General features: G+C 46.1%; 3 protein-coding genes across 5 annotated transcripts in view; 2 read left to right on the top strand and 1 right to left on the bottom strand.

Moving 5' to 3' along the window:
* Positions 1–5: 5 nt before the first annotated feature.
* On the bottom strand, positions 6–1,881 carry LOC119223450 (lysophosphatidic acid receptor 6). The gene is made up of 2 exons (XM_037480772.2): positions 1,511–1,881; positions 6–1,149 (listed from the first exon to the last, which is right to left on the bottom strand). Exon 2 carries the CDS (start codon positions 1,083–1,085, stop codon positions 126–128), a length of 960 nt encoding a protein of 319 aa, XP_037336669.2. The 5' UTR covers positions 1,086–1,149; positions 1,511–1,881; the 3' UTR covers positions 6–125.
* Positions 1,882–2,275: 394 nt separating this feature from the next.
* LOC134132271 (PHD and RING finger domain-containing protein 1-like) lies at positions 2,276–6,787 on the top strand. The gene is made up of 7 exons (XM_062563922.1): positions 2,276–2,951; positions 3,908–3,991; positions 4,078–4,220; positions 4,307–4,398; positions 4,637–4,836; positions 5,876–5,972; positions 6,048–6,787. Exons 1-7 carry the CDS (start codon positions 2,802–2,804, stop codon positions 6,083–6,085), a joined length of 804 nt encoding a protein of 267 aa, XP_062419906.1. The 5' UTR covers positions 2,276–2,801; the 3' UTR covers positions 6,086–6,787.
* Positions 6,788–11,432: 4,645 nt separating this feature from the next.
* acap3a (ArfGAP with coiled-coil, ankyrin repeat and PH domains 3a) overlaps positions 11,433–21,383 on the top strand; it is a 46,517-nt gene continuing 36,566 nt past the window's right edge. For all 3 annotated transcript variants that reach the window (XM_037479339.2, XM_062565568.1, XM_062565575.1), the window contains exon 1: positions 11,433–11,647. In XM_037479339.2, the coding sequence (XP_037335236.2) occupies positions 11,601–11,647 (47 nt within the window). In that variant the 5' untranslated portion in view covers positions 11,433–11,600. The remainder of the gene's footprint in view (positions 11,648–21,383) is intronic.

The raw sequence follows: 21,383 nt of genomic DNA, 5'->3' as shown, positions 1-21,383 counted from the left end.
AAGATTCTGAATTGTCCCTTAATTTTGATGTCAGTTTCAATAAACACTTCTTTTTTTTTTTTTAATCGTTCATGATCATTGACCCGTCTAAGGAGATGGGCACGGCGTGCACACGTCGTTACTATTCAGCTCATTGCGATGGTGTACACCCCCCTCTGTCTCCGGACTCTCCCCCGCAGCCACGCCATCTTCAGCCGCTTCCATTTGCAGTGGGCGGTGGCGACGTAGTAAAGCACGGGGTCCAGGCACGTGTTTAAGGTGACCAGCGCCATGGTGACCCGCCTGGCGTGGTAGATGGCGGTCACCAGAGAGCAGCTCTGGATGACCCCCATCCGGCGAAGGAGGTGCAGCAGGTACGCCACGTGGCTGGGCAGGAAGCAGAGCAGCGTTATGGCCAGGATGGTGTAAATGGCCCTCACGGCCTTTTGCGCCGTTTTAGTCCTTATGAGGGAAATGCGCCTCGCGGCCAGCGGGTAGCACACCAGGATGATGGCGGACGGCACCAGGGAGCCGAAGATCAGGCACAGCAGGCTGTACCCCAGCAAGCGCTTGTCCCACTCTTCTTTGGCGAAATTCTCGAAGCAGCTGTTGCCTCCGGGCACGTCGGTGTTCAGGGGCCCCATGAGGACGAAGACCAGCATGGCCACCGCCATGACGCACCAGAGCACCACGCTCACAACCAGCGAGCACCGGTGGCTCCGCAGCTTCAGGTGGCTGTGCGGGTGCACGGTGGCCATGTAGCGGTCCACGCAGATGCAGGTCATGAAGAAGATGCTCAGGTAGATGTTGGCGAAGTACAGGGTGCCGGTGACGCGACAGGCGACATCGCCGAAGGCCCAGTTGTTTCGGTGGAGGTGGTAGTGTATCTTCAAGGGCAACGTGCAGAGGATGACGACGTCCGCCGCGGCGAGATTGCTGATGTAAACGCTGAAGGCCGTGCGGGGGGTGGTCTTGCGGGTGAAGACGAAAAGGGCGATCAGGTTTCCTGGTAGGCCTACTACTAAAGCGAGGATGTAGACCGCTGGGAAGAAGTAGGACTGGTACTCTGCTGAGGGGGTACTGCAGGCGCCACCGGTCCCATTCATCGTTGCCGAGTGGGTTTTTGATGAAAGTCAGTGAGCGTAGGTCGATTCTCATAAACGCTTCCTACTGCAACACAAACATGTTTCCATTCAGTTTTACCACTTTCAGTTTCTCACCTGACATTTTTTTTTTTTTGTTCCAGAAACTGCCCGCTAATTTTTAGACATGACACACGTTTACTCACACATTAAATTAACAGAGCTAAACAGAAATAAAAAGTGACACATCGATAACTTGCTTCCTGTTTGCTTTAGGCAAATATTTCAATCCTGAGCTCTAAATCGATTGTGAGACTTTAAAGAGAGATATACTTGTATATGTATGAAATGTGTAGATATATATAGATTTATAGACCCTACCGTAAAAATATTTACATAAAATAAACCTAGATTCTGTAAAAACAATAATTTAGGAAAATAAAGCTCACCAAATTGTTTTGCTTCTTATCTGTTGTCTGATCTCCAGTTGAAGAAAGCTCCACCGTATGTTTCGAGCACATGAGATACAAGCTTAGTTGTGCAGGTGCACAGTGGTGGAGCACCTCCTCTCTGATTATGGGGAACAGTGCTGTTCTTATACATGTGTTGATTTCCTGTTGCAGTGGTAGAACTGTGGTAAGACATGGGCAGGAAACATCATGACCCACTGCCTCCTCCCCTACATTTCCATCATTTTCTGACTAAATTTATAAATTGCGTAACTTCACATTCGTCATGCCTTAAAGGCTAGTTTAGAAGTGTTTTTTTCATTGTCATGCAGTGTCTTTAACATGGTTCATCAAGATTTCAGAATCAGAAGCCATGTTTTGCCACGTATGTTACACATACAGTCATTTGTCTTGTTGATCAGTGCAGTATACGAATAAAATAAGATAAACATATAAGCAAAAATGAACAATATAAACAGACATGATAGGTTTGTTAAAACATGTATGCACATACAGTATATCTCCGTGGTGACAAACTACTGTGCAATGTCCTGGGCATGTAAGGACAGAAGGGTGACTCAAGAAGTGGTTTGTGACACTATCTGATCTGGGCTCCTGCCAGAGGGAATGGACACAGACAAACAGAGTCAAGTGTTCCATTTCCATTCATTGCTAATTTAATGAAGCTATTGCATTGACATGGATCTTTAAAAAAAAAAAATGTTGTGGGCATATGATCCATATCCAGGAGGTTGTGCTTTCTAAAATGCTATGATATGATATTTGACACAGTTCCTTTTGCTTGGCTGAACAGGTTGATGATCCAGTTATGATCATTTGTAGTGACATTTCAGGTATTCTTCTTTCAAGTTACTTAAAACAATTATGACACTACATTTTGGCCTGGTGTGGGCCCGTCACTGCAATGTTAGAACAGTAAATGTGGACTTTTATTTTGAAAAGGTAAACCGGATGCGTATTGAGCAGAGCGGGGGATGCGGTGGATTGAAAAGTGGCAATTGGCTAATAAATAAAGTATTCCAGATCACGGCGATACTGATTATTGTATGCTGCTAATATGTGTGCTGTAACAGCTAACCAAAAGGCACAACTAGTCCACAATGCGTTCCTCGTTATAAGAAGGATGTAGGATGTTGAACGGGATGTTGTTATGCTAGCGAACCGAACGTTAGCTAGTTTAGCTAAAACAGCCGTCGTTACTGTAACGTTAAACGTCAATAGTAGTGTAACGTCGTCCGTGAACAGTCGTTTTCTTCTCCACATTTAGAAGATGTATAAATCCACCGTGTCAGACGCAGTGTGTGGCGAAGACGCAGATAAATGTTCCATCTGTCTGAGCCCGTTCGAAAAGCAAAGAGTCGCCTCTCTGGAGAAGTGCCAGCATGTATTCTGCCTTGAATGTATCCTCCAGTGGTCCCAGGTAAACACACGCTTCCACTCTCACTCCTTTTACCACATTTACCTGCACCAGAAAGTAACGTTAGTTCATTAATTATCACCCCTTCGTGGCTCACTGTTCTGTCAAATGATTTCTGCTGATATTATTGTTCATAAACCGTGTCAGAAGCCATTTGAGATTAGTTCAATGATTCATTGATTGAGATTGGCTGCTCTTTTCATTTGGGTTTTAGACTATTAAATGAATACAAAGTTGTAGCACTATTATACACACTATTTGTATTATACTTCACTTAAGTGCATTACATTTTCGTATTCTCTGCACAGACTGAATCTACTTGTAAAACCTTGTGTCTGAACTAAATGAACATCGACATTTATGAAGGTAGATTAGGTAAAAAAATTTTTTTTAAGTAAAAATATATTTACTGAGAATTAATTATTTGTTTGTTTTGCTTATGAAACTATTGTTTTTGCTCTGAAAACAAAAACTTTTGGTCTTGAAAAAAATTCTTTGGTCTCGAATCAAAAAGTTGTGCGCTCGGAATTTGTACGTAGTGGGCGGGGCTTATGCCCCTGAATGAACCAGGAGTTTCTATTGGTGGATCGACTGGCCACTCGGCGTCTGTTCCGCCAATAAACTCTGACGGGAGGCGACCGTGAGGAGCGACACGGACCCACTACGTACAAAATCCGAGCTTTTTGATGTAAAGGTTTACAAGGTTTTTGTTGAGAGCAAAAGTTTTTGTTTTGGGAGCAAAAACAATAGTTTCATAAGCAAAACTAACAAATAATTAATTCTCACTTATATATTCTCACTATATATTTTTACTTAAAAACTTTATTTTTGCTTGCGATGCAAGAATTTTGCTCTCAAAACATTTTTTGTTTGTTTGCATAATAAAGACACAAATCTACCTTCATAGAGATTTGGTTACTATTGTTCAATTTGAGAAACGTTGTTGTCTTGAATCTCAGACAGCCACTACGTGCCCCGTGGATCGGATCAGTTTTGACTTCATCCAGCGGAGACGTTGTCCCGGAGGCGCCGTCCACGAGAAGGTGATTACCGGCAGCATTTGCCAACGTGCCGGATTTACGCGGCCCGGCGTTATTTATGGCTTAACTGTTTTGCTGTGTTGCTGCAGATTAAAGTTAAGGCAAATAAAAGGGAAGAGGATTATGATGAAGATGAAGAAGAAGAAGAGAGAAACGACACTGTCATCTGCGAGGAGTGTGGACGCGGCGACCGCACGCACCAGCTGCTTGTGTGCACGCGCTGTGATGCAGGGTACGATGTTGCACTTTTATCAAGGGGAACCTTGCTCACTCGCGCGTATATTTTAGTACCACTGTGTTTGTCCTTTTCTCTCCCAGCTTTCATACGGACTGCTTGACGCCACCATTGGACGGCGGCCCTGGAGGTGACTGGATTTGTGCTCGGTGTGCAGTCACTCCCCAGCACGCGGGTAAAGCTTTTGTTGTTTTCTACCAAGCTATCTGGGCCCCATCTATACACGTGTCAATGAATTGCTTGTGGAACGATGATAGAGAATATAACATTGAACAAGGAAAGAAACACGTAAATGACTATTTTCAAGGCTAATGATGAAGTTAATATATGCACACCACAGGGTTAAATTGCTTCAAAAGATTATACAAAATAGACTTTAAGATGCAGAAAAAACATATTATTTAAATGCACAGACGAGCTCACGGTGGAGGCTGAGATCAGTGACGGAGAACTAACGGACCTCCTCGCCGAAGCGGATGGATCCGCGTCCACCAGCACTCGCCTCCGGCCGTCCTCGCTGCATCGCCCCAGCAGCTCCCCCGATCGCCGGCGCAGTCAGAGGGTCCCGAGCTCAGCCGGCGCCGATCCTCCTCCCCGGGCCCGCAGCTCCCGGGTCAGTTCTGCATCACACACACACACAGAGAGAGAGAGAGTGGTTAGTTTTGTAAAGCTTGTGTAAATGTAAATATGAAATAATAGAGAGTAGCTTGGTTGGAGATACACATTAAAAGGTTTAAGGTGCAGAAAATGGAATATTTCTCCATCAAGATAGCACCGAGATGTTCGAAACAAGGTGACCTCAAGTGTGCCACAAACGAGGGCAAAGGAAACTTCTTCAAGCAGTTATCAGGGACAAGAGATGCCCTCTCAGACAGCACGTGCACGCTGTGGCATTTAAACCCGCGTCCTCCAAACGTCACTTCAGCATCATCTCCTGCTGCAGGTGTTTGTGGTTCTCTGCCCTTCTGGCTTCATCGGTGTGGGTTACTGCTGCTGCTGCTCGTGTACACAAGACATTCACTCATTTCAAACTGCTGTTGAGGATCAAAGGGGCCCCGCAGAGACTTTGCTTCGCTTCCACCTTTGAGAATCTTGTATCGTCGTCCGAGATCTATAGATTTTCTTTTTTCAGGGCGGTAGGGTGCTCGCGTCTTGTGGCTGTAAGTGACTCATATTTTTCAAGTAGACACAGCGCTTTGTTTATCATTTGAGGACATCTGTGTGTATGTTTCTGCACATCTAACAAACAATTGAGCTGTTGTCCTCTGTGTTTCCATGATTAGTTTTCAGGCAGTCAGATTATACTCAATAGAGACTGACTAAATAATGGTTCAATGATTTGATCTGATACGTTTGGTCAATAGGGTAATGAGGATACCCGATGCAATTTTTTAGCACTGTCGCAATGAAATTCTGCGTTTCTGAGATTCTTTTGAGGTTGAAGTCTTTTTGCTGGGAACATACACCCAATACACAAGGAAAGTTTAAAAATTGCAGTGCTTTAGCTTTAGATGCTAAGAGGCGGTGTGTTTTTCTAACATTATGCAACAAGATGCACATCATTTTTCTCTAACTATTTACTGAAGCAGACGTCTGTTGACATCCCACGATGACATTGGTGTTAATGGCGTGTTTTGTGTTCTTGTTCCTAGCATGTACCTCCATACCTGTTGCGGCCCACAGAGCCTGCAGGAACAACAGCACCAGCAGCAGCAGAAGGAGCTCCCATCCGCCACAGTGCTGCTTTCAGTGAGTCAGCAACTGTTTGTTCACTTCCATTTTGCATCAAGAGCCTTAACGTTTTCCCGTTTGTGTCTTTTAAAGAGTTAAAGAGGAGAAAGAGAAGGAAGCGCGCTACTTGATCTCCCGACACCAGGAGGGTTTTGCGTCTTATTACTTCTTCCTACTAAATGACCACATGGGGGCAGCGTTGGGTTATGAACATGCACCTGAACTGAGGAAGAAGTTGTTCATTTATCTAATGTGGTTGAATGTTTTTATTTCGTTAAAAACATGAGGCTGATATTATTCTATACGTCTTCTATTCTTACTGTGAATAAATCCCATGAAAGTGCCAAAACCAGCAATCAACCTCTGAGTAATGTAAACAGGGCCGACCCGTAGCATTCAGCCCTTTAGTTACTGAAGAAGTAAATCTTAAAGTTCGCGTCAAAATGTGAATATACATTTTTATCAGTGAGTGTGAAGCAACTTGTTTTTCTGAGACTCCTCTGCTCTTCTGCTGGATTCCCTCATCCTACCTCCCTCAGAAGCTCCGAGACGTCGCCTAGCAACACCGACTGTAGTCTCATTTCTCAGGCTCTTGTTCAGTCGTATCAGATTGAGACAGGAGACTGTCTCAGGTCTGTTGTTTCTGGTGATTTGATATAAAGATCCCTCATTTGATTTACAAAATCAATTTTCTGTTTGATCATCCGCTCGAAAATTACAACCTGTTTCTGAGAGATGAAAGAAAAAATATAAATGTGGCGACAATAAATGCTTCCACCAAAATAACACCCTGATATTACAGTTTAGTTAAATAGCTCATACTTATCACTGTTTACTTTTGTGTGCGTGTGGGTTATTATCAGCGTGTTATATTAAGTGGGCGGGTATTTAAAAAAGCCTTCGCTTTGACCCAGTACTCACCCGTATCCACTGGGACCCTGTCCCAGTTTCTCTCACAGGACCGACGTCCTGCAGTGGATGAGGAGCTGGGCCTTTGGCTGCATAGCTGGTTATTCCCTTAAGCAATTAGGCTTAGCCTAAAGTGATTAACACATAAAAGCCAAGGTCAACAAAACCTTTAATGAAATCGCTTCTCCAGAGGAGAGTCTGTTTGTTGGTAAAGTTTGTTGGCAAAGATTTACACACTTTTATTGTTTTTAATCAGCGGTTGTGCAGTAATCCTCTCAAAGTGAATTATCAGAATGTGTAGGGGTTTTTTTCCACCTACTGTATCTAAAACCAGGCAATAACCAGATGAGTAGTTTGACTTGTGGAGGAGTAATACCGCTCTCGTGTCTCCACGCAACATATGAAGCCAGGAAGCTCTACGCATAGTTCATCCCGACTCATACGGGGGGGGGGGGAAACATGCAGCCTGACAGTCCAAAAGTTGAATACTTTTTAATTTGTCAACTTCCTAATTTAACTATTTAACAGTTTCCGTTACGAATTACACCGTAACAGAGTGCACATACAAAGCCACAGTCTTTCCAGGCTACCTGTTTCCCCCTTCGTCCATTATTTATGCTAAGCTAAGCTAACCAAATGCTGGCTACATTGACATTATTTATGAAATGTATCAGACTGCTAAATCCTCAGGAGCTAAATGGGATTATTGAACAATTCCTTTAATGACGTCTTTTCTTGGTTTCCCTGCATAGAACCGGCGTCTCGGTTTTTATGTAACCGTTAAAAAACAGACCTCTCTCTCTTCCACCAAGTTATTTTGCTGATGCCGTTGGACTGCTGCTCGAAGTCGCCCCCCAGGAGCGATGCACAGGGGCAAAGAGGCACTTTGGCTGAGAGACATTAGCTCCACTGACAAATGCACATAGGCAGGGCTGCTAAATAAGTCAGCAGGGTTGTTAGCATGACTGCAAACACCCCCCCCTTCAAAGTCAGACGGGTCATGCGTCGTGGGATTTTTAATGTGACCCAGTATGCAGAAAGAGAATGTAATTTATTAAAATGAGTCTTTATATCCCAACCTGCACCATCCCTTCGTTGGGTGGTTCCCAACCTTTCTGCTTTGTCTTCTTTGGATCCCACTGATTGCTTAGGTCTGATTGGTGTGAGTAGTTTCACCAAAAGTCTTGTTTTTATTTAAACATCTTAGAGGTATAATTAAACAAAGATTAAAGGACAAATGATTCGGTGTAGTTCATCATCTCTGTTGGGTTCCCGACCCCCCCCATGGGGACCCATAATTGACTGCTACTCCAAAGCTCACTTAGATCCTGTTAGTTGGGTCAATATTAAAAGTCGGAAGTGGACCAACAAGAATTTCTATAGGTTTTTTTTAATGAAGCCTCTGACTATCTTTTGTCCGGCACCAGTATATTTCTGGACACTGACAATTGGTCTCTGCAAAAAAATAATAATAATAATAAAATGGCAGATTATTGTTTTTACAATAATTTGTACAGATTGAACAAACAAGGTATGACGTTCCAATTACTCAGCGAGCTCAGCTTCCTATCTCTGTAATAACCAGCTGCTGATGGTAGCTTTTCGTGTACTTTGCAGGTGGATGGTATCTACTTTCTCAATGCTTTCCTCCACCTTCTAGGTACACTTAGTTAATTCAAGTGTGAGCACAGCAGTCCAATGAGCAGATAAAAATTGATTTGAGACTGAGACCGGAGTAAATGTTTCAGTCGGCCGGTGCTTGGTGGACATCCATAATACAGAATACATGCCTCATTGGGAGTGTCTTGTGGAGCATTGCACCTGCAGTAAGAAGGGACAGCGTTTTCAAGCTGTGCAGCTCAGCGGTGCGACTCGCAGCCCAAAGAGGGGAGCAAAAGTAGGTCATCCTCCCAGAGACCCGCACATCTCTCGCAGTGCTGCAGTCTTCCATGAGAGGGAGCAAAAATGGGGGGGGGGGGGGGGGGGGGTCGACACACGGCTCATCTTTCCGTTCACTTTTTCCTTGCACAAAGGACGGGTTAGCCTCATCTCTGGTCCTGTCAGAGGCCACACTGGGAAAAACCAAAGCAGCAGGTGAACAGTCTGCTAGGCGGTCTACACTGTGAATCATCTGGCTGTCAAGCACCCAATTCTCTTCATCGTCATCATCGCCTTGACTCACTCGCCCCCAAAAACCACTTGGTCCCAAATTGTAAATTTGAATGATTTGAGATTTCAGGGAAATACGTTGGGTGGGGCGCAGTGAGTAGCAGGCTAGTTTAGCTTAGCACAAAGACTGGTAGCAAAGGGGAACCGCTAGCTAGGTGGAGGTGTACCATGTCCACTATCTTAGTTTAGCGTGTTAGCTTGCCGACATTAACTAACACTAAACACAATGTACAGCTGAGACTGATGTCATTAATGTACTTGATCATGATCCGGCGATGGCAATAAATTAAAAGTTATAGAATCACCAAAGTAATTACAACTAAAGAGAAACATGAATGTACCTTTGATCATGTGGTGCTGCAGGGAAATCTAGACCATTATAGATTATATGCATATTTCAAGGTCTGTTCTGAAGATTTTCCAGCAGTGTGCACTTTTAAATCAGCCAACTGCTGACTCGACACTTTCAAACAGCGAGGAAGGAGGGGAGGATGAGGATATGAGAACGTAAGAGTGTCTCAAAAGTCAATTCCTAAACGTCCCCTCACACTGTAGGCTTCTTGTATATAACTTAATAATCATAGTCATTGTATGGCTTTTGATCTCAAGGAAATTGTAATTCATTTTTGACCTGGTGCAAGGCAAAAAAAATAGTAGAAGTATGACAATGCTGTACACTGTGGCGCTTTGAACTCAATGCTAAAGCGAGCTAACATGCTCACAGCGACAATGCAGATATGCTGTTGTGTAGCAGCTGTAATATTTATCGAACCTCCGAATGTCCCTGTAACATTTTACAGCAATCCACCCATTTACATGTCGATGTGTTTCGATCTGGACCAAAGAGGTCGACCAACCAACTGACAACGACATCCCTTCGGGGCCTCAGGACCCCTCCAACAGCTGATGGAGTCTGTATTTTCCCTCTGAGGTTGAGTTATGTCAGACACCTCTGCTGCCTGCTGGGAGCGGATGACATCATCTCCATTCTTGGCTTGAGCTGCAGCCCCTTTTTAAGCCGGGAGAGAAAGGAACAATGGCGTTCTATGAAAACCCCAAATTCCAAGTAGGAGCTCTTCCTTCAAGCTTTCCCATTTCCTGTGAATTAATAATAGCTTCGCTGTAGGAGAAGTATACACTCATTTAGAAGCGGCATAGCAAAGTAGAGATTTAGCAATCATTTGGCGTGTTGAAGGTTTCTTTCAAGTGTTTAAGAATCAAGCACTCAGTTTCAAAACCATGCTGTTACATTAAATTGATTTTACCAGCTCTTTATTAGATTTGGTTTCTTATCAGTCTAAAATGTTGGAACATGAGTCATTTATCGGCGTGCATGTCATTCATTCACAGTGGGCATGAGGATGAGCAATGCAGCCATATGAGTTGTCACATGGAAATAGGGTGATCTGAAAAAAAATCCAACCGTTTCAATAAAGAAAAGAAAAGGCCGTCTGTTAGTCGCTGCTTTGAATGAACACGCCAGAGAGTATAAACTTCAGCACACTTCTCTAATGAGTACGTAGCTGAACAATTCAAAAATTGTTTAGTCTCTTCCTTGAAAATTTAAAGAACAACAGCAATGAGAGTGAGCGCTGCAAACCAGCATATTGTTTTTACCTGCAGTGACTGAAACTTTTCTTTTGGCTCTTTCACTAGAACAATGAGAAATGACTGAATCCGAAGAGGGAATATCATTTTAGGCTACCTACGTGTGATTATTACACTTGTAAAAAATTGAATGGGACGTGACGTCAGCGCTCATTCTCATGCAGAGCGGTGAGTAGGCGTTGCTTTCAAGTGCTTCGAGGAATTGTAATGTTTCACGAGATTAGTGAAAAACGACACTGCAGGGATTAGAAAACGAGAGTTACTCATTAGGTGGACTTGTCCATTCAAGAATTATATATCTTATATTATTACGGCCTGATTATTGATTCCTTCACTTAAGTGTGTCACTTAATATATTTGATGGAGAGCTTGTTTTTTGTGTTTTGTATCTTTACCTTATCCCATAATAAGACATTATAATTGAGTTTTGAATAGATGTTACTTTCCACCACTGTTAACAGCTATAGTCCTTGGCAGATAAATGTTTTAAGGCCTAAATGGAAATTTAATTAGGTAACAGTTAAACGACCAATAGTCCGAATTGTAGCATAACTTCAAGTAACTAGAAGTATCTTATCTTAAAATATTCGTAAGCAAAGTTCTAAAGTAAATGCTCTGAGTTCATTTCCACCACTTGATTTCTACACTGTGGTGTTTTTTACTAGGTTACCGAGTACTGTAAGCAATAGTTCACTCTGCAATTCAGCGGAGTGAAATTATTCGCGTGTCGCGTGTTAAAAAATCCGAGGTTATCCGCAGCACTTGAAGGCAGCACAGGGTCCAGTAGTGAGTGAAGCAGCTCGGGATCCTCAAAGCAGGACTAAGCGAGGGACTGAAACCACCGGAGGAGCGGGATCCGACCTCTTTCTCGGATACCTACACCCCTCTAAACGTTTCCTCTCCACCCGGGACATGAAATCCCTATTTTAACCCCGTTAAAAGTTCACTCTCCGGCCCAAAATGACGGTGGATTTTGAAGAATGCGTTAAAGATTCACCCCGGTTTAGGTAAGAGCACGTTACCGTGAATACCAATGTTGTCGTTTTAATTGATGATCGCCAAACCAGACTTTGTTATCGTTTTCTGGTATTTGTGTGTGGGTTCATTCACATGATTAGTCCCAGACATCGCATGCGCTATCTTTGCCATGTGTCTTCTCTTCCTATGCTGCTAATTGTTGGACGTCCGTCTCCATGTAGTTATAACGCGATAAATACATCGGGACACATTAGATCTTTGGTTTCTTATCAGTCTAAAATGTTGGAACATGAGTCATTTATCGGCGTGCATGTCATTCATTCACAGTGGGCATGAGGATGAGCAATGCAGCCATATGAGTTGTCACATGGGCAGAGGCATCAGAGTCTGCTCTGTTGGTCCATTTTGCATTGCTGCCATGGTTTTTTACATTTTTTTTTTTTTTAATTTACAAGCATCCACTTGACTCTTAAAATGATGGTGTCAATGAGAGCACTGTAATCAAACCAGAATAAATGAAGACAATGGATGAAGACGTTTTACTGCATCGGTTTCCCATACGCGCAAAGGGATGCAGCTCAAACATGAACTGCGACTATTCTTTCACAAACAATTTGTCTCACTAACAGTGTAAAACTAAATACCTGACAAATGAACGTGAATTTTCCTAAGTTGTATATGTGTGTGTGTGTTTTTTTTTAAAATTTTAATTTAATTGTGTGCCAGGCTTCCATTGAAAGAAGATACATGATTATATTGAATTCTTGGCCACCCCTACCCAATTATCCATCGCTTCATTGTAAGCCTGCTTTTGTCTTGAAAAAAGGCCTTTGACTGTATAAGAACATCAAGTATCCAAAGCAGACTTCAGAAAGTGTAGTGTAGAAGTACAAAGTAGCATAAACAGAGAACATTGTCCTAAAGTCTTCAGGTTTTGAGTGAATACCTGGTGAGGGAGATACAATCTCTGCTCCCAAATAAATCGTTTGGGCCGCTTCGTACGCTGCGTAATGACGACTCTACCACGGGATTGGTCATTTCTTGTCTCCCCCGATGGGGGCGATACCTCTCGCGTGGAAGGGGAAAACACGGCCCTCCTGCCTCACTGGCTTGGGAGATGCTCTTGTAAGGTCTCTTGTGTCGCCTCTTGCTTCCCTGAGTGTTTAACTGACCAGAAGAGACGCTCAGAGAGACAAAGTAAACGCATCCAACTGACGTTTTTTTTTCTTCTCTCGCTCTGGCGTGTTATGTAACAACCCTTGGAGGTGGATGACTGGAAGGAAGCAGCACACCCAGAGTACAGGAGAATCAAGGCCTTTCACTCTGAGGATTAGCGTGACATGGCGCTTCCCCCACGTGAGAGGAAATCAGTCCCCAGTTCCAGTGGCGGGCCACACGTGACGAATAAGCGGTTCCGCTCGGGGGCCGAGCATCTCTCGCCCAAATTGTGTGTCTGCTCCGTCTCCGTGGATACCGCGACCCCAGACGGATGCGAGCATTGCAAACCGACGCTGCTGCCCGCATCTGTTTTTTTTTTGAGAAAGTGGTCTGTGATGATTACACGGCTGCGGGAACCCGCGTGTTTGCGTTTGCTCCGGCACAACAGCGGCGACGCGCAACGTTTGCGCGGTTTTCTCCCCACGGGCGTGTTAACCCGAGGTCACACTGCTTGGAGGACGGCGTTATTAAAGCATCGCAACCAGCATGTTTTCGCTGTCGTTGGTGGGAAATGAGATGTTCTTAAATCACCTGCAATAGAGATAACTAACGATGATGAGGCGACTCAGATCATCTACATTACTTGTCTCATAAGTTTCTGCAAACAACTACACTTTTATTTAAAAAGAAAGCAAACGGTTCAACAAAGCTAATGTTCAAAGCTATAATAGAGTCTTCTTGTACGTCTCCTCAGGGCCACTGGTCCATTGCACTGATATGACTTCTGGTGAATCTGTCCTTTTACTTTTAGTTCATTTTTTTCATGCTAACCCAACAAAATAGGCTCATAAAAGTGAGAAAAATGAGATGAGACGAGGCACATTAGCTATACTATACGTGTTCGTATACGTAGTATATATAGTTCCGTGTCCTTGTTGTGTCTGAGCGGTCCTCCAGCAGAATGTAACTATTGTCCCCTTGTTTCCGCTCAAAGGCCCGACTTTTTTTTCTTTCTTTCTTCCGCGCCTGAATGGCCCGCTTCCCATGCGAACAGCTGGGGGGGGGGGGGGGGGGGGGGGCGGTGGTGCGGGTGGGAGGCGGTGGGGGGGGGGGGGGACCCGCGGCGAGACCTTCATGGTCATGGAGTTTGCCATTGAGTCAGTGCAGGGAGCCCCGGTGACCTATGGCGCTCGCTGCTTGTGCGTCTCCAGCGTGCGTGAGACAATGACTGGATTTGAGACACAAAGTCAGATGACAGGGTGAGGGTGGGAGGAGGGGGGGGGGGGGGGGGGGGGGTCTTTGTCAGATTCCAGGAGTTTCCTGGTATGATGGTATGCAGGGCATGGGATGTCTCGCTTATTATAAGTAAATAATATATCAAGTCCGGGAAATTTTACAGTCAATGAATACTGAATGTACAGCAGGGTAAAACGTTGGGGGATATAATGTAGCTGAAAATAATACCACATTTCTAGTATTATCATTTTAGAATATCTTCTCTTGACTTTGTTGGTATGATTCAAAATGTATGCAAAATTATGTATACAATGATTAACTTAATACAAAGTGCATTGAACTGGAACCCACTTATATGTTTGACAGCTAAAATCTATTTCACTTTGTCTAATCAACCGTCAAAAATAGTTTTCAGTGTACTGTCACATGTGAAGAATAAATGTAACAAATCTTCACAAATGAAAAGTATTATTTTGGACATTTTACATTAGTTTCATGTTCTGTCTATGGAGAAAGCTCTCCTGGCTATTTATCATCTTAACATTTTACAATTGTCATAATGTGAACATATTACTGTAGATGAGAATATTGAAGTATTGCTTCTGATTTTAAAAGAATCTTACACAAAAATGGGTAAAAAGTTCAACTTTTAACTCCTTTTGAGTTGTGTTTGAGTCACGTCTTGTAGAATGTTCATTGCTGAGGGAACTGGAAAGTACCTGACTCATATGGCTTCTGGATTTAAAAAAAGAAATGGTCCACGATCTGCTCCCATCTGTTTCCCTGTAAGTGGAAAAGGGAATTACATTATCTCCATGACTTCATATTGACTGCATGTTCACAGAGAGGAGGGTTCTGCTTTCAATATAAAAACAAATCCTAATAAACCAAGCTCGGATTGGCATGAAAGAACCGCAGTCCTTCTTCCCAGCATCTCCCGGAGGTTCGTCACCATTCGTCACTGTGAGTTTGGGAGGTTTGAGGTTGTTTCCTGTGAAGATCTCCACGTCCAAACTCAGACTGACCTCCTTCCATCTTGATTCGGTGTTGAAACATGGGCCCGCGGGTACTCCCACCGGCTTGTTTTAAGGGTCTCATCGTACTCTCTGCCCCCCCCCCCCCCCCCCCCCCGCGGCCCTAACGGCTCCAGGTAATGAAAGTGACGGGGATTAGAGACGCCTCTAATCTGGGATTGGCCCACATCCGCCTGGCCTGGCCCCCGGTCCGGCGCGGGCGGCGAGGTGTCGCACCTGGAGGATTTAACGTCGTCTCGACGCCGAGCACTGAAAAACAGATCCAATGACACGTCGGGCCTCCTGATCGCAGTGCTGTCTCCCTCCCACTGAGAAGCCGCTGAGCCTTTACCCCCAAAAGGCTTTCATCTTTTTAAAATGAGAGCGGATCAAGGGCTTTTTTCCAGTTTGGGGCCCTTTGGAGCTCACCGGCCTCCGAAGCAGGCGGCTGCACATAGATGATCGCCGTGTTTGGAGGGAAATGCTTTTCATTGAAGCACACAAGCTAAAAATAATGCGGTTTAATGCAACAATGGTGCAACACATCTTAATGATCACCTTGGAGGGTGTGGGCTGTAGATCATTCATTTAGCATAAGCTCGTTGATATCAATGGGGTGAAATAACCTTCATGAGAGTAGGGTTTACTGCAGGCCTGTCGTGTGAGGTTGCATTCCTACCCGAAAAACTGGATCAACTGCTAACTGACTGCGTGTCTTCGCAGTGTCTTCGTGCGACGGATATTTCCCGGTCAGAACCAAACGGACAGCTTTTGCATTCGCAGTGCGCGAAGGAGGCTGCAGAAAGCTTTCCTGCTCAACAATTAAAAAGCAAGCAGGTCTGGCGGAAGCCACCGGCGTGTCACCGGGTTCGTCCTTTGTCTGAATGCGCTCGGTCTCTGTTGTGTAACAGCCGCGCGGCCACGTAGGAAGGCAGAGTGAAAGGCGGCCATCGTAGAGAGAACTGATTACATTTAAAGTTCAGGTGGAATGAAAAAGGCCTTATCAACCCCATTCCCTGTTTGTGCATTGTGCACTTACTTACCAATATGTGCAAGCGTTTGCTTGTGAATCCCAACATGAAGTGTGTTCATGCAAGCTTACTAAAGATCCATCTGAAACCTTTCATCAACTACTGGGAGGTGTGTGTGTGTGTGTGTGGAACCACATTCCTCTTTAACTCTGCATCGTAACCGTTCAGTCACTTGTGAAATAAGCTCACCGTACAGCGACAGCACAACACGAGGTGTACAGTGCTGCGCCATCTATTATCACATGTCTAAATAAGCTGTATATCCAGGAGGTTAATTGACGATTTGTGTAAATGCAGATTAATCTCCCGCGGGATGCTTTGGGGGTTTCAGAGATGATGTCATCCCTGAGCCGTTTGTGTTGAAGGATGGGTGGGGGGGCGGGGGGGGGGTGTGAGACGTCCCTCTCATTTCACCTCGATGAACCGCAAGGCGTTTCACACACACTGCTCACACAAAGGGCCACAAAAAGCCGCGCCGCGCGCCGTAGGGCCGCTAATCTGCTCCCGTCGCACATCCCGAGAGGCGACAGAGACCCCCGTCAGTCGGGGGGGGGGGCGGGGGCGCAAACGCCCAGAGCGTGGGCAGTTTATCAAGTGGGCTGCAATCTAACAGCCAAGGGCTCCATTGCTCTTTTTTTTCAAATGGGCCAAACCCGGCTGGTTGCAACAGGTTGCTCCCGCAGACACTGAATCAGCGCCATTGGCCGCGTCCCGAGCCCTCGGTGCAGTGCGATTTGTAGTAACTCGCCATGAGTATTCCCACCTCACAAACCACGGTGGATGAGGCCCGGTGATGACTAATGCGAGGCAAAGGGTCTTAGAAAAACAAGAGCCGGGCCAGTCAGGAAAGAATCTCACACACACACACACGCACACACACACACGCTGTAACACACTGAGCTGATTTTTAGCGCTGATAAGCCTTTTGGTCATAGTTCAGTGAACAAAACCGCGGATTGCATTATGGTAATTGAGACCAGACATCTGATCCCAATTACGTACGGCCGTAGATATCAGTCGTCTTACACGGGTCAGCCGAGAAAATCCACTTTCCCCTTCATCTGTAAGAGCCAGGCTCCCATTGGAGCTGGTTGATTCTGTTACTCTCTCTCTCTCCCGAACCGGATACAACATTTTAATAATTATTATAGGTGCTGGTAGGTGGTCTTTGTTGCCTTTTGGTTAGAATAAAATGTAAGTTAACCAGCTGCTGGATGTGATGTCATATTCACTGTATACATATGGACGTACATGTGAGAGAATAACAGACCATCGATCGGTGTAGGAGGCTGAGCAGAAATTGAACACAAACACAAGCCCCCGCCCCCCCCAAATCCTGCTTCAACTGCTGTGGGAACATTGTTAGTTCGAAACACTCCACAGATGTTCCTGCCTCGGCAATCCGATTAATCCGTGTCGGGTTTTCTCATGGCGGTAGTGCACCTAATTACGCCGCGCCGCGCTTTTCATTCACGACAGAACCCTAATCGGAAAATGCCCAATTTCCTCTGCACACCGCGGCTGCGAAGTGTCCTCTCTGTGGGACAGCGGCTGGGTTTAGCTCTCTGACCTCGTCATTTGTCGGCAATTTGGTCGTCGCTCTGCACTCGCGGTGAATAACATGACACAAGGAGAAAAAGTGTGGGATGAAAGTAGAGGTCGTATAAAACCAACTCTACGTCCAGCACAGATACCGAAGGTGAAGCCGATAGGAAAGTAAAAATCATTTGGCTCCGAAGGCCCCCGTCGCTCCGCTTCTACTCTGCTCTTAAACGCCGATTCACACGTGTACAGGCATCTGTTTTCGATTTGTTTCCGCCTCTCTCCCTCCCCGCCTTGCACTCTCCCCCCCCCCCCCTTTCAGTCCTCTCCTCTGCGTTCCTCCGTGTGGAAGGGGCCGACTTCTGGTGTTGGCCCGGGCCAGAACCCGGGTCCAGGGACAGGCCAGGAAATGCGTCAGCCTGCTGACATTTTGGAAAGCAGGTTTAGGGCAAAGGGCGAAACCCCCCCCCGCCCCCCCCCCCCTCTCGGGGAGACTATGTGTGCCGAGGATGGTTGCTGACTCTGACTGTTAGGACACCCAGACCCGAGTCACAACATGAACCCCGTAAACAACTTGCAGCATGAATGTACCTTGAATGACAAGATTATTTTCCTCAGGCTTTTCTTCCATTTGGGAGTTTTTGGTTGGAACTAAGAATCGATTAGTCATCTGGTGTTTCTCTAACGTCTCATGAAAAATGGTTCCCGGTTGTCAAAGATGTTCTCGTTGTTTTCTCACTGTTTGTTGTGGTTCTCCCCGGAGAGAGAGAGAGAGAGTGAAATGGCACAATCCTGCATCCCTTTCTATTCGCTCTCTGGAGTCCGGCATAACTTCCGTAGCTGTAATCCCCCCGGAGAGTCGTCTCCGGTGCCACATGTGTCCGCGTTGTTGACTGAGAGCAGCCAGCTGCGTCTCGCTTCACTTCTCCGAGCAGAAATCAGCCAAATGATGCCCCCCCCCCCCCATCTCAGGTCGAGCAACAGGCCTCGGTGTCCCCCGGCCTTCCGGCGCCCGGCGCCCCTTCCTGAGAAAGCGGTGCTTCCTTGCTGACGGCGTTCCGTTAACTCTCTGTAGGTCGAAACAGGAGTCACATGATCATTCAGGTCCATGGACTGATGGGAAGGGGGCGGGGGGGGGTTGGGCGGCGCGGGTCAGTGGAAAAGACCACGAGAGTGACGTCAGGGGCGGGTTATTGACTGCGGATCAGAGGAAACACCTGTGTGGGGGGGCTCAAAGCGCTGATCCGATGCGTCTCCAAGGGAGTCGTTTTAAATTCTGGGGCTCATTCGTCGAGTGGCCGCGTGGAAGTTTTCATGTTTTTCATGGATTTTGTCTGTCGACGCAGTCCGCGCCGACGCCCGCCCCCGGAGCTCTCAGACAGGAAAGAGCCGAACGCTTCACGCGCCTGGTATGCCTTTCTAGTGCGAGCCAAGCTGCGCGTTTAGCCCGCAAAAATGCCGGGAGGACTCCCAGCTCAGCCGCACCAGCATCACGCCTGTGTAGGGATTTTCACAGAGGGGCTTCGGCTAAATGTCGCTGTGTGACACCGAAGGGTCGGTCCGCTGTGCTGCCCACAAAAAGGCCGCGAAGAGCTTCACGTCTGTAGGCTTTATTGTCTGCCTCCTTTCAATGGAACATTGTCCAGGCTGCTTCTCACATCCGAGGCCTCATCTGGTGTGTGTGTGTGTGTGTGTGTGTGTGTGTGTGTGTGTGTGTGTGTGTGCGTGTGTGTGTGTGGGTGTGCGTGCGTCCTCTCATACGTCCAAAATATCTTCATTGACATATTTGTGTGTTACCGTCATCCCGGACCACCCTGAGTTAGTATAAACCTGCGCCGCCAGACGAGACATCTCATATCCTGACCTTTCTCTGGCTTTTTTCTCCCCCCCCGATCGGCGGGCGTCCCCTCTCCCCACCCAACTCCCACAATGCTGTTGTGACGTCCAACACATCCTCCTCCATCCCCTGTAATAATAAACGCACGGCTTAAGGCCGTCCATTCAAGTCTGCTTCACTTGCGATGGCGGGAGGATCAGGGAGCACATCAATTTAGTTGTGGGGGGGGGGGTGTACAAGCCGCTCTGGCCGCGCTGAAGGGGTTAATGCGTGTCACATTTTCCTCTACACGACCGTCTTTGTTGGATCCCTGTCTGAAGTCTCATTTCCCCTTCGGCCTTGCTGGCCTAATTGCACGAAGCCCCCCCCACCCCCCCCCCCCCACCCACCCACTGCCACCATGGCTAACGGGGGGGGTGGATGGAGTTGCCATTGCATTATGGGTGGCGAATGCTTCCAGCTGGTTTGTGATCCTACTGACTTCCTCCTTATACCCTGACGTTTAATTTAGCCCTTTTTAAGTTAATTGCCCCAACAACAATTGCTTCAGTTACGGCGAAAGTATTAATTCTCACAGAGGGGGTGTATATATAGATATAGAGAGAATCACACAATACTTTCAACCAAACATCTCATCTTTGCTACTTGTTTAAGCTGTTATCCTTTTTGTTATTGATCGTTTCAGTGATTGAAATGTAAATCCTTTCTATACTGTCCTTAGGTAGCTCACGGGATCTCGCTCAAGAAGAGCAGAAAGATCCTGGTATTTTAGCCCAAAAAAGACAATAATGTGTTATTTGAATGACACCAGCAGAGTTTTTCGTGCACGTGGGTGTTTGATCCATTGAATAAGTGAGTGTGAAAGCAGGATTGTCGTTTCTTCCTGTGTTGATGTCCGAGTGGGAGTTGTTGTTTCCAGAATGACCTCACCGCTGACCCCACAACAAGTCGAGGTCGCGCGGGACTTGTCTCGCCCGCATTCATTGTCGTTTTTTTTTATTTTTTATGAATTCCACGTCAGCTTCCAAGAACTGTGCTGACGGCAGGAAGTTCGAGAGGGGAGCAGCACATGGTTGCTGCCAAATATACACTCACCGGCCACTTTATTAGGTACCCCATGCTAGTAACGGGTTGGACCCCCTTTTGCCTTCAGAACTGCCTCAATTCTTCGTGGCATAGATTCAACAAGGTGCTGGAAGCATTCCTCAGGGAGTTTGGCCCATATTGACATGATGGCATCACACAGTTGCCGCAGATTAGTCGGCTGCACATCCATGATGCGAATCTCCCGTTCCACCACATCCCAAAGATGCTCTATTGGATTGAGATCTGGTGATTGTGGAGGCCATTTGAGTACAGCGAACTCATTGTCATGTTCAAGAAACCAGTCTGAGATGATTCCAGCTTTATGACATGGCGCATTATCCTGCTGAAAGTAGCCATCAGAAGTTGGGTACATTGTGGTCATAAAGGGATGGACATGGTCAGCAACAATACTCAGGTAGGCTGTGGCGTTGCAACGATGCTCAATTGGTACCAAGGGGCCCAAAGAGTGCCAAGAAAATATTCCCCACACCATGACACCACCACCACCAGCCTGAACCGTTGATACAAGGCAGGATGGATCCATGCTTTCATGTTGTAGACGCCAAATTCTGACCCTACCATCCGAATGTCGCAGCAGAAATCGAGACTCATCAGACCAGGCAACGTTTTTCCAATCTTCTATTGTCCAATTTCGATGAGCCTGTGCAAATTGTAGCCTCAGTTTCCTGTTCTTAGCTGAAAGGAGTGGCACCCGGTGTGGTCTTCTGCTGCTGTAGCCCATCTGCCTCAAAGTTGGACGTACTGTGCGTTCAGAGATGCTCTTATGCCCACCTTGGTTGTAACGGGTGGTTATTTGAGTCACTGTTGCCCTTCTATCAGCTCGAACCAGTCTGGCCATTCT

Source organism: Pungitius pungitius, chromosome 1, assembly GCF_949316345.1.
Source record: "Pungitius pungitius chromosome 1, fPunPun2.1, whole genome shotgun sequence".
Lineage (NCBI taxonomy): Eukaryota > Metazoa > Chordata > Actinopteri > Perciformes > Gasterosteidae > Pungitius > Pungitius pungitius.
This window is presented reverse-complemented; position numbering and strand designations above follow the sequence as displayed.

Excerpts from the sequence above, each read along its gene's own strand:
- LOC119223450 (XM_037480772.2), bottom strand. The coding sequence starts at position 1,085 with ATGAATGGGACCGGTGGCGCCTGCAGTACCCCCTCAGCAGAGTACCAG.
- LOC134132271 (XM_062563922.1), top strand. The coding sequence starts at position 2,802 with ATGTATAAATCCACCGTGTCAGACGCAGTGTGTGGCGAAGACGCAGAT. Across the intron at positions 3,992-4,077 it reads GAGGCGCCGTCCACGAGAAG|ATTAAAGTTAAGGCAAATAA; the intron begins GTGATTACCGGC and ends GTGTTGCTGCAG. Across the intron at positions 5,973-6,047 it reads CCGCCACAGTGCTGCTTTCA|AGTTAAAGAGGAGAAAGAGA; the intron begins GTGAGTCAGCAA and ends TGTCTTTTAAAG.